The 10,565-nt window shown below is 44.6% G+C and overlaps 7 protein-coding genes across 7 annotated transcripts; 3 read left to right on the top strand and 4 right to left on the bottom strand.

Moving 5' to 3' along the window:
- Nucleotides 1-18: 18 nt before the first annotated feature.
- JR316_0000837 (DNA-directed RNA polymerases I, II, and III subunit rpabc3) lies at nt 19-665 on the bottom strand (the record flags this gene model as incomplete). Its single annotated transcript, XM_047886651.1, has 4 exons — nt 19-127; nt 176-210; nt 263-507; nt 581-665. The coding sequence occupies 4 exons, from the start codon at nt 663-665 to the stop codon at nt 19-21; spliced, it is 474 nt and encodes a 157-aa protein (XP_047754397.1).
- A 249-nt stretch (nt 666-914) lies between these two features.
- Nucleotides 915-1,552, top strand: JR316_0000838 (uncharacterized protein; the record flags this gene model as incomplete). The annotated part of the gene is made up of 3 exons (XM_047886652.1): nt 915-958; nt 1,011-1,129; nt 1,185-1,552. 3 exons carry the CDS (start codon nt 915-917, stop codon nt 1,550-1,552), a joined length of 531 nt encoding a protein of 176 aa, XP_047754398.1.
- Nucleotides 1,553-1,946: 394 nt separating this feature from the next.
- Nucleotides 1,947-3,039, bottom strand: JR316_0000839 (ERMES complex subunit mmm1; the record flags this gene model as incomplete). Its single annotated transcript, XM_047886653.1, has 5 exons — nt 1,947-2,198; nt 2,257-2,397; nt 2,446-2,538; nt 2,603-2,719; nt 2,776-3,039. The coding sequence occupies 5 exons, from the start codon at nt 3,037-3,039 to the stop codon at nt 1,947-1,949; spliced, it is 867 nt and encodes a 288-aa protein (XP_047754399.1).
- A 159-nt stretch (nt 3,040-3,198) lies between these two features.
- JR316_0000840 (putative tubulin--tyrosine ligase PBY1) lies at nt 3,199-4,738 on the top strand (the record flags this gene model as incomplete). The annotated part of the gene is made up of 5 exons (XM_047886654.1): nt 3,199-3,626; nt 3,676-3,847; nt 3,898-3,981; nt 4,038-4,385; nt 4,439-4,738. 5 exons carry the CDS (start codon nt 3,199-3,201, stop codon nt 4,736-4,738), a joined length of 1,332 nt encoding a protein of 443 aa, XP_047754400.1.
- A 164-nt stretch (nt 4,739-4,902) lies between these two features.
- Nucleotides 4,903-6,397, top strand: JR316_0000841 (Cyclin-dependent kinase G-2; the record flags this gene model as incomplete). The annotated part of the gene is made up of 5 exons (XM_047886655.1): nt 4,903-5,381; nt 5,611-5,745; nt 5,795-6,151; nt 6,203-6,268; nt 6,325-6,397. The coding sequence occupies 5 exons, from the start codon at nt 4,903-4,905 to the stop codon at nt 6,395-6,397; spliced, it is 1,110 nt and encodes a 369-aa protein (XP_047754401.1).
- A 173-nt stretch (nt 6,398-6,570) lies between these two features.
- On the bottom strand, nt 6,571-8,424 carry JR316_0000842 (uncharacterized protein; the record flags this gene model as incomplete). The annotated part of the gene is made up of 6 exons (XM_047886656.1): nt 6,571-6,835; nt 6,888-7,450; nt 7,502-7,622; nt 7,675-7,892; nt 7,947-8,219; nt 8,272-8,424. 6 exons carry the CDS (start codon nt 8,422-8,424, stop codon nt 6,571-6,573), a joined length of 1,593 nt encoding a protein of 530 aa, XP_047754402.1.
- Nucleotides 8,425-8,625: 201 nt separating this feature from the next.
- On the bottom strand, nt 8,626-10,507 carry JR316_0000843 (D-2-hydroxyglutarate--pyruvate transhydrogenase DLD2; the record flags this gene model as incomplete). The annotated part of the gene is made up of 7 exons (XM_047886657.1): nt 8,626-8,786; nt 8,844-8,927; nt 8,986-9,268; nt 9,320-9,645; nt 9,701-9,852; nt 9,925-10,024; nt 10,078-10,507. The coding sequence occupies 7 exons, from the start codon at nt 10,505-10,507 to the stop codon at nt 8,626-8,628; spliced, it is 1,536 nt and encodes a 511-aa protein (XP_047754403.1).
- Between the last annotated feature and the right edge of the window lie 58 nt (nt 10,508-10,565).

The raw sequence follows: 10,565 nt of genomic DNA on the forward strand, positions 1-10,565 counted from the left end.
CAAAAATATTTGAGGATTTTATTTCCGCATGAGAAGATAGATGGGGTCTCCAAGTACAATGCTGGTCATATGCCGAGACGAACCAGTCAGAGACATGAGCAATCCTCCAAAAGATATATATGCAGTCCTGTATGAGTTTCAGTATCAATTCTTGGAGACATGGAAGACAGCTTACACAATTTCTCCAGAATCAGAGTCGAATTTGTAGATCTTTTTTAGATTCAGTATCCATATCACTCATAGATAACAACATCCGACATACCTTGCCATACATTACATAGTCGTACTCGTCTTCCAGACCTCTGTTTCCCTTGCCATCTGGTCTCCACACATCTCGTTCAGAATCGTCGTCACCCGCGCCTTCGGTCTTAGGTGCCCCTCCTTTGGCAAGAGATGATGCCAATGCTAATGCGAAATTTTGATCTTTTTGCAAGGGAAACAACTCGACGTTGTAATCTAACGTCAGGTCCATATCATAGTTTTTGGAGTGCGCATACAACCTAGAGACTAGGCATTATTTTGCGTTAGAAGAAATTTATACTGAATTGGAGCAGAAACATTAAAACTAAGGGAACCACACCTCTGTCAAATTTTTTCCCTTCTTTATCAATTGCATTAATACTGAATATGTCGTCGAACACGATGCTTGATGCCGCAGCCGTCATAGTGGTTTAAAGAAAGAACAGTGCAAAGAGTACTCGAGTACATACTTGCAAACAAAGTGGTAAAGAAACCCGGCCCGAGATCCAATGCATCTTTCATTTCCCTCTACTACTATGCATTCACTTTTTGCTAGGTACTTGCGTAACGTTCCGCGAGTGAGTGGGTCCATGAAATGGGGTTTGCGTTTTGCTTCTTCTGCTTTTATACTGCACCATCCTCCAGCAAGTGCTCCTAGAGAGTCGCCAACACCAATGGTCCTTGTCTCAGCGACGTCTTGGGACGATTCTTCGGGCAGGTAGGCTCTAGCTTCTCAATCACAGTATAAGTGGGCTCAACCATCCTTTCAGAATGACATCTCTGTCCGCCATGTTAGCTGAAAAAGGCTTTACTTGTGTTCAAACTGATTTGAAAATTTCTGACTGTTCCATGAACGATGCGCAGGCAATTATGAAAAGCTTTGAATCTGGTGAATAAATGAAAGGAAACTTTCTTTACAAACACTCGTTAATTATATTATTCAGAGCTCTCGTCCATGATTCGCCTAGCTGCCATCCCTTTTCCACCTGTTATAATCGCCCGGGGGGCAGCATGTGTAGTTGCACAGACATACATTTCCTCTCATCCAGCTTCTGGAATGATTTTGCTCTCCCCACCTGCATCGAACGCCGAACTAGTGGAGAGTTGTAAACTCCCGACGCCCTTAACAGAGTTCAACTTTGAACCTAATTTCCCAATTGCTATCATTGGCTCTCCTGCAGAAGTAAAACACCTGCGCAAGAACAACAGAATATGCCAAAGTCAAAATGTTGATATTATTTCCGTCGAAGACATGGACGAATCCCAGATATTTTTTGAGATAGACCTTTGGCTGGACAAGTGCGGGATGTAGCAGCACTGTTCAACGACCCATAACACCTTTGATTGATTGCGCCCCTTCCTGTTAAACCTATGCAAAAAATTATGTGCTCAGTTGGTCGGCCCCCCCGTCGTTATAGAACCCATGATGTCGTTACCGCAGCTTAACCATAGTTATTGTCGTCAGGAAACAAGTTGCTCGCAATTGGCAGTGGCTACACATTTTCTGCACCTTCAAACAATGTACAGGTATAACTTGTTATGAAGGAATGAAGTGAATAGATTTCGACCCCATTTAACAACATGTTACAAAACGACAATAATGATATTAGAAATTATTACAAGTATGCTTGGAAGCACATAAATTATGTAGGAGGGGTATGATCTTGAAGGGAATATGTCTTTTAGCAATGCGATGACGTTTGATTCTATGGCGTCTCCGCCATTTTTTCCTCATCTGTGACTTTGGAGAACCCCGGTAAAGAAAATTTCCATGACGCACGCGCTGCAAGGACCCGCCTGACCTGATGTTGTATAAGTTCGTGAAGTTTTGGTACATTAGCTAGCTTGGCGCGACTACCCATAAGAGAAGTTGTCGTCAAGTCGAGAATGAAGTTAGGAGATATCATCAGAGTGAAAGCAGGCGCGCTATCGGTCGTGGAAGGAGGTCTGACACATATCTATTACAAGGGACCGATATAAGCAATGTAATCACCCTGAATCCAAATTGTTACTCACTGAAGATTTGAATTGGGATAAAGATATAGTAAGAGAGATGGGTAGCCTAGCAAAAGAGGCTGTTGGATAATTAAAAAGATATGTCGTTGACAGGGATAGAGATATTGTGTCAGTATATGAAGCGTCAAATTCTATTTCCTGCTACGATGAATGAACTCAAGGTACGTGCAAATACAAGGAAAAACATACTGTGGGCGGGTTGTCTTGTACGCGATGAATACGCGCGTTATATAGCGAGGGAGCAGACGAGCCTAGATTTACTGAGTGAATGGTTATATGATCCTGGATGGAATGCGCTTGAGCTTAGAATCTTTTCCGTCTCGATGAGTGAATGAAATATGCGTACCACGAAGCCCACGGGCCGAACAGAGTTTGCATAGGCTTCTATACGTTTTCGAGCAATTTCGTCTCCCTCTATGCCTTCGACATCATCACGCAGCTTAGAACGGTAAACGGCAACGACCTAAATTGTAAAGGTCAAACAAGAGGAATTAGGTCAACTGGGGCTAGGTTCCTTGCCTGTTGAAGTATTGTATTGAACCATTCAGTGGTCTCCGAGGCATCAGGATCGTGATCTGGAGCCGTTTTACGCGCCTGGAAGTTACGCTGCCTAGCGAACGCGTCTTTATCGACCTGTTGATGGTATGAAGCTGTCCGAAGTGGATCCTGGGAGGATTCGAGAAAGAGGTATTTAAGAATCATACCCAGAAGGACGAGAATAGAAAGCTGGCCGATTATGAGACCCTGTGTAAAGGTGGGCTGGAATAAAAACGGCAGGGTCATGGTCGTTGGTGGGGTAAATATTATGGTTCTCAATAAGTACACCCGATGCGACCTTGAATTTGATATTTCGATGTGCACACGCCGGGATTAAGCTGGAGAAGCATTTGAGAAGCATGTGTTAAAAAATGTGATAAGATTAAGTAATCCTGTTACTTGACAATGTCCAGCATCAATGCCTTAGTTTCATGGCCAGCCGCTCCCTTAACAGATTCTCTCGTACGCAAGGCTCTCGATCAGCTCTCCCTTACAATATCTTTTGTCGACAAAGCACAGGCTAAATCAGTGACACCATTACTGCAATGGTGCACCTACGATGACATGGACCACGAGCTCATGCATTTCAATCGCAAAACCGTTCTATCGTCTAGTTACACTTTCAGGAAAGCTCTGATTCGGAAACACTTTTTGTCTCGCATTATACACTCATATACGACCAAGAACCCTACGTCTATTTTGAAAAATTCGGTTCCTAGAACGTTTGAAATCGAGATCTCATTTGCGGACGAGCTGGATGAATTATGGACAGACGAACTCTGGGAGCTTGGCGCTGAGCTGGACAACGGTAAATCGTGGTGGATTTTGAAACCGTACGAGTAATGATTATCTGAATGTCTGCACTGAACCAACTATCCCTAGAGGTATGGCAGATAGAGGGTCTGGGATCAGAGTGTTTCATAGCAAAGAAGGTTTACAAGAGATCTTTGAAGAGTTTGAGGAGCAGAGCGATGAAGAAAATGAAGATGGAGACGGGAATACGCAAAGAGAAACATCCGTTGTAACCTCGCAACTCCGACATTTCGTGGTACAGGTTTGTTTGCATTATCATTATCGTTTGAACGTTTACCAATCATGTTGAAGGAGTATATCGATACCCCGTTGCTTTTTGACCCAACGGAAACCACTAAACAAAATCCGAAAATCGACGAACTCGTTGGGCGCAAAGTAAGAGAAAAAATTTGTTTGCTCGATGGATTATACTGACAACCGAATCTTCCAAGTTTCATCTTCGTGTATATTGCGTTGCTAAAGCAGACATAGAGCTATATGTTTATGATCGAATACTGGCTCTGTTTTCTTCTGTTCCGTACACCTCTCTCTCTGCTAGAGACGGAGGGGACGAAGGTGCAGATATTGATCTCCGACCACATCTTACCAATACCTCGCTCCAGACGGAGCTAGGAGAAAGTAATGTAAGGCTGTTAGACGAGTTGGAAAACTGCCACATTATATCGGGGGAAGAAAATGTCAAGTTCACAACCTCTGATATCAAATCTCTGCGGGCCGATGTAGCTGAAGTTCTCGGCGACGTGTTCAAAGCCGCACTTCAAAACCCTGTCCATTTCCAGGTACTTGGCTTTTAATTATTAGTTATAGTGACCAAGTTTAATAAAATTTTTAGGCACTCCCGAATGCTTTTGAGCTCTATGGAGTCGATTTTGTGGTTAGCCATGAACCGTCCAATCCCGACAAAAAGCTTCACGTTAAACTCTTGGAAATAAATGCCGAACCAGCAATTGAGCTTACGGGCCCTCGGTTAACCTGGTTCTTAGAAGATCTTTTCAAAAGAATTGGGCAGGTGTGTGTGGAACCATTTATCGTCCACAAGGAAGAAGGGGCCAAGTCATGGCATGTGGGTGAAACCAAATACAATTTCATCAAGTGTTTGGATGAAAATATACGGGCAATGGGTTCAAACTAATATAGAGTGTGAACCCATTGGGCTGGGCGATGAATGTGGTAGTATTTCTGGAGAAGTAGAATTATGGTCTATTGACGGTTATTTGCACTCAACGCCGAAAGCCTGGTTGGCCTGGTGCATGATGATTTGAGGATTTTGAAATTCATCAGTCTACTTCTCCTCAAATGTCTCTTGAGTCCGGACCATCTACTCCATCTAAAAGGAGGTCAAAATGGGAAGAGTATGTCGAGGAAGATCTTCCTCATATCTCCCACCTAAAGCGACGGATCAAACACAAACCTTCTAAAGAGGTCGAGGAATCTCAAGAAGTCGCGCATCCTACCCCAAATAATCTCACTCCGACCTTCAAACCTCTGCACAGCATATTTGTACCTGCTCGAACTCGTCACCCTCCCATACTTCCTTCTCGCTCTGTGTACTCGTATGAACGGCTCAATCAAATCGAAGAAGGGTCTTACGGCGTTGTTTTCCGGGCAAGAGATAAAAAGACTGGTGACATCGTTGCTCTCAAGAAATTGAAGCTTGACGAGGAAAAAAACGGGTTCCCTATAACTGCTTTGCGTGAGATATATGCGCTTATGTCCTGTCGGCACGATAATGTAGTGGGTATTCGAGAAGTCGTTGTCGGCGACACGTTGACGCAGTGCGTACTGAGTTTATCTGTTTGTCTTCGTTTTCATATAATCACAATTCAATTTTCTTTCTGTATCTGAATGGAGAAGAGTTTTTGTTGTGATGGATTTCATTGAACATGATCTCAAGACGTTGCTCACCCTGATGCCCTCGCCTTTTCTGCAATCCGAGATCAAGACACTCATGATGCAATTGTTGTCCGCTGTACATCATTGCCATGAAAATTGGATACTTCACAGGGATCTTAAAACAAGCAATTTGCTCATGAACAATCGTGGAACCATCAAGGTAGCTGACTTCGGCCTGGCAAGGCGCTATGGTGATCCAGTTGGTGTTGGTGGAATGACACAGTTGGTGGTCACACTTTGGTACCGGTATGTCCAGCAAAGTTTCATCTTTCCTTGACTGAATGAAAAATATTAGAGCACCTGAAATCCTTTTAGGCGCGACGACATATTCTACAGCAATTGACTTATGGTCTGTTGGCTGTATTTTTGCCGAACTTCTCCTTAAGGAACCATTGTTTCAAGCACAAGGCGAACTTGAGTTGATTTCCATGATTTTCAAACTTTTGGGTCCCCCGACAAAGCAATCATGGCCCGACTATTCGTCACTTCCTCTGGCGAAGACCATTTCGCTACCTTCCCCACAGCCGCATCAATTTCGCCAAAAATTCCCATATCTTACCTCTGTTGGTCTTGATTTATTGATGTCGTTATTGACATATGACCCAGAGCAAAGGATATCCGCTGAAGAGGCCCTGCAACATCCTTATTTTAGGTTTGCTTACAGATACTATGTTTGGTTTTTTACTCGCTCATTTCCCTGTAGTGAATCTCCTCTGCCTAAACACCCAGACATGTTTGGTTCCTTTCCATCTGCTGCTGCAGGCGAGAAGTAAGTTCTAATGAAAGACGTTTTGATAATGATTTTAAAATCTTTTTCTTTCACAGAAGGCGAAAACCATACGAAAGCCCGACGGCTCCACGAGGTGCAAATTATGGAGTACTTGATGAAATGCAATAATACAGGTATATCTGTGATGCGTAACGTTCATAGAAATATTTTGTAAGTAACCTGGACTCGATTTCAGTATGTATCTCTATCAGAAGTAGAAGATGCGGAGAAGAAACCGCAACACCATTCATGGAGATATGCAATTTAGGTTGATACGAATAATTGTTCGTTAAAGAATCAGTTTAGGTTTTGAAATCTTTGGGATCGCTAAATTTGGCTACAAGTTCTTCTCGCATGCGTTGGAAACGCATACGGGTTTGGCTCATTTCACCGCATTTATCATAAAATTCTTGAACTTCTTCCACTGTGAACCTGAAATCTCTTGCTATATCACGGATACCTTGATCGATGACATGCATATCAGCAATCGCCACCAAGGCGGACGGTGGCAGCGGTGATTGTGATTCGCTGTTGAGTGACGAGTCAGCGGTAGGAGTGGAAGTCACGCTGGAAAAGTTGTGTCAACCTAGTGAAGGGGAAGAAGCAAACAAAATCTTACAATGAAACGCGAAGCCTCTTCTCTTTCTCATTATCCCCTTCGTCAGGTGCCTTTCTTTTGGTACTCCAAGATGGGGGTGAGTCGTTTGAAATACGTATAGCCCATTCCGGATCATCATCCTCTTCTTCCGCTGGACTTTTTCTTATAGTGGAGCGATCAAGTGGTACAGAAGATGGCACAGGGAGAATTGCGGAATAGGCGCTGCCAACATCGGCCAAATCTTGTAAAGTGGTAATGGCATGATGAAGCTGTGCACCATTGATTTCAGGTCGAATGTTGGATAGGTTGCTAGGTCCTGGCATTGAATTTGTGGCATCTTCATTTGTAAATTCCTCAGATTGATATACATGCTCGTTGGTCTTTGCTTTCTTGCGTCGCACACGCTTAGGTTTGTCTTCAGGTTGACGAACGTAGCCATACTGTCCTTTGTCACCGGGAATAGGTTTCTTTTGTTCCACGATACGGGCAATGACAACGTCGAGCCTAGAAGAATTCTTCTTATATCTTTCCCTCCATGATTGCCAGGTATGGCGAGTTACCCAAGCGTATTCGGGATCCGAGCTCTGAATTTCAGTTAAATAACACGATGCAAATCTAACATATGAAGTCCTCACTAGATCGCACAATTGTTGGTATAAACGATTTCCAGTCCTGCCACCTGTTTCTTTGTACGGTATCTTGGCCGCAATCCAGTTGCAAAGGTGTTCTTCGTCTTGGTCGGTAAATTGAGTGCGTCTACATCATCAGTCAGCATTCTGAACAGACGTGTTGAAGCAAGATAACATACTCTTCACCGGGCCTGCGACCACCGGGGTTCTTGTAAACCAAGGGGGTGAAAACCACACTCCCTTTTTCGATACATTTCTTGACCCAGAGGTACGATTCAATATACTTGTCTGAGACGCCTTGGTACGTTTTAACGAGGTGTTGGAACACCTCTGTATTTGGGTCTGCTAAGATGACGCGTGCAGATTGAGCAGATGCTTGAGGGTCGCCCCCGGAGTGCTAAGAAATGGCATCATGAATACGTATTGAAATGAGATTACGACTGGAACATGCCATAATTCGAGAGCTCAACGCGCTCCTAGCGTTTACATTGGCAATGCTGGGGTGGATATGCATTCGAAGAGGCGCCCCATTCTCCACAAAAATTTGCTTCAAGAGCATGCCAGCGATCTTACATGCCTCGACATATGTGTACGGAACGAAGTATCTCTCAGGCCTGTCCGGGCTAGTCCAGCATAAGCGTAGTCTTTCCTCTTCGGCCGTTCCGGGTTGTACAAGTATATAGCCCTGTCGAGGCACCTTCGCCTCGACCCTTCCACCAAGAGACTGTTCAAGATCAATCACAAGAGAGATTAGGGGCAGATTGTAGGCAACTTACAGTCACTGTTTCGCAGAGCTCTGCTTGAACCTCTTGCGGAAGATCCTTTTGTATGAAGAACTTGACCGCAAGGCCGTTATCATCTTGAAAGATGGGCTGTCGAATGCTTTCAGAATAAGATAGACGGGGGAGACCCGTCGATGTACATACCATTCGTCGATGTTTTGTGTGCCCCAAGGTTAAGGTTGAGGGTAGCGGTAGGGTTTCAACCAACCGACAAGGGTTAGGTCTTCCTTATGTAACCTCAGTTAATTACATCGGAAATTTCCGGATACCCCCCGAAAGACAAACAGAGATCCAATTTGGATCTGGCCTTTATGTATGTCTGTTATATATTTTATATATGTTTGAAATCTACTCTAGAACCTTTCCTGGGTTCATAATACCGTTGGGATCAAAGATACCCTTGATCTTTTTCATCAGCTGGATGCTGACTTCACTTTTAGAGTATGGTAGTGCATGGGTTTTCATGGCACCAATCCCATGCTCAGCTGATATGGAGCCCCTATGTGAAGCTATGCATGTTTATTAGTAGGAGACCTCAGAGTGCGCGTAGGTAGACAACCACATACAAACAACCTCGTAGATATATGGTTCCAGCGCATTTTCGATCTCGGGAAGATAAGAGTCAGCAACAATATTGAGATGCAAGTTGCCTGTGTAAAGTGATGACTGAACACTTGGTTCGACAAAGAAAAGACAAAAAACACTAACCGTCTCCGACATGACCATACCCAAGGACGAATTTGACGGCTTTGTCGTGGAGCAAGCCCTTTGATCGCAGGTGTTCCCGCGTATTGTCCACTACATCTTTGAAAGATGAAAGTGGGACCGATATGTCATATTTGTATGCCTTCCCTTCCTTTGATACGGCCTCTGTAACTCCTTCACGCAATGCCCACAAAGACGAGAACTGGGCAGGTGATTGTGACAAGACGCCCGTATTAACCAAAGGCTTGTCTGCAGTAAGCAAAAGCTCTAGGAGATCGTTAAGTTTCTATGGAAATGTCAATAGAGAACCGAATTGGATTAAAAACGTCATTTTTACCTCCTCGTCGTGTTCCCTTCGCCCACCGCTGGTTTCCACTAGGACAAAGCATTCTGCTCCCTCAACGTCTTCGTCACTGAGTGCCCTGCCCTGTCCATGTTTCACTGCCAAATCGTAAGCTGTACGATCAATAAATTCGAAAGCAGACAGGATTTCAGAGAGCTGGCGTTTGACAGTTTGATATAGTGGAAGAACATTATCAAAAGAAGGCAGAGCAAGAATGACGTTATTAGAGGCTTGAGGCGCTGGTGGTGTCAAGATGGACACTCCCGTGATGACACCGAGGGTACCCTCCGCGCCAATGAACAATTGCTTCAAATCATATCCTGATCAAAATCAGACATCAAACGGGAGCAATGTGCCCGAGAAGAGGAGACATACCGGTGTTGTCTTTACGCAAGGTAGTTAGCTGATCTAAAATTGTACCATCTGGCAATACGACTTCGAGACCCAGGACGGTGCCGTGTAGTGAGCCGTAACGCAATAGACGTAAGCCGCCAGCATTTGTAGCGACATTTCCACCTATTTGACAGCTACACACGATAATTGACAAGATTTCTCGGACATTAAGCGCACTGCAAAACCACATACGGATTTAGACCCACCTGCCTTTGGCTCCCAGATCAATAGGCATGATGTGATTATGGGGTGCAACATAGTCGGTGAGCGACTGAAGAATACAACCGGCATCTGCCACCAATATGCCTGTTGCAGCGGGAGGTCAGAAAAAGAATAGCAAATGAAGACAGCAGCCTGACCTGAGACAGGATCAAATGACCGGACTTTATTGAGGTTGGAGAGGGAGAGAATAACCTCATTATTCACGGGGACACTCCCACCGACGAGACCAGTGTTCCCACCCTGCGGAACGACGCCGATGCGTCTTTGGTTGCACCACTGGAGGATTTTGCTGACCTCCTGGGTTGTCTTTGGTTTTAGAACTGTGGTGGATTGACCGCGAAACCTGCCTATCCAGTCATTGTTGTACTGATCGAGTTCGTCTGGAGGACTGGGTGCGGGTGGAAGGGTGGAAATGATAGCTGCCGGGGGGAGAAAGGAGGCAAAATGAGAGATGTCCTGCTCTGTAACCGGGGTTAGATGGGAAGTGAGATTTGGATGGACAAGAGTTGAGTAGGCAGCGCGACGGGCGCAAGCGGCAGGCCTTACGCAGAGCCTGGAGACGAACATGGCTGATGCAGACTGAGAATAATTTGTTCACAAAGTCCAAACTACTAATGATCTTACG

The sequence above is a fragment of the Psilocybe cubensis genome, chromosome 1, assembly GCF_017499595.1.
Source record: "Psilocybe cubensis strain MGC-MH-2018 chromosome 1, whole genome shotgun sequence".
Taxonomy (NCBI): domain Eukaryota; kingdom Fungi; phylum Basidiomycota; class Agaricomycetes; order Agaricales; family Agrocybaceae; genus Psilocybe; species Psilocybe cubensis.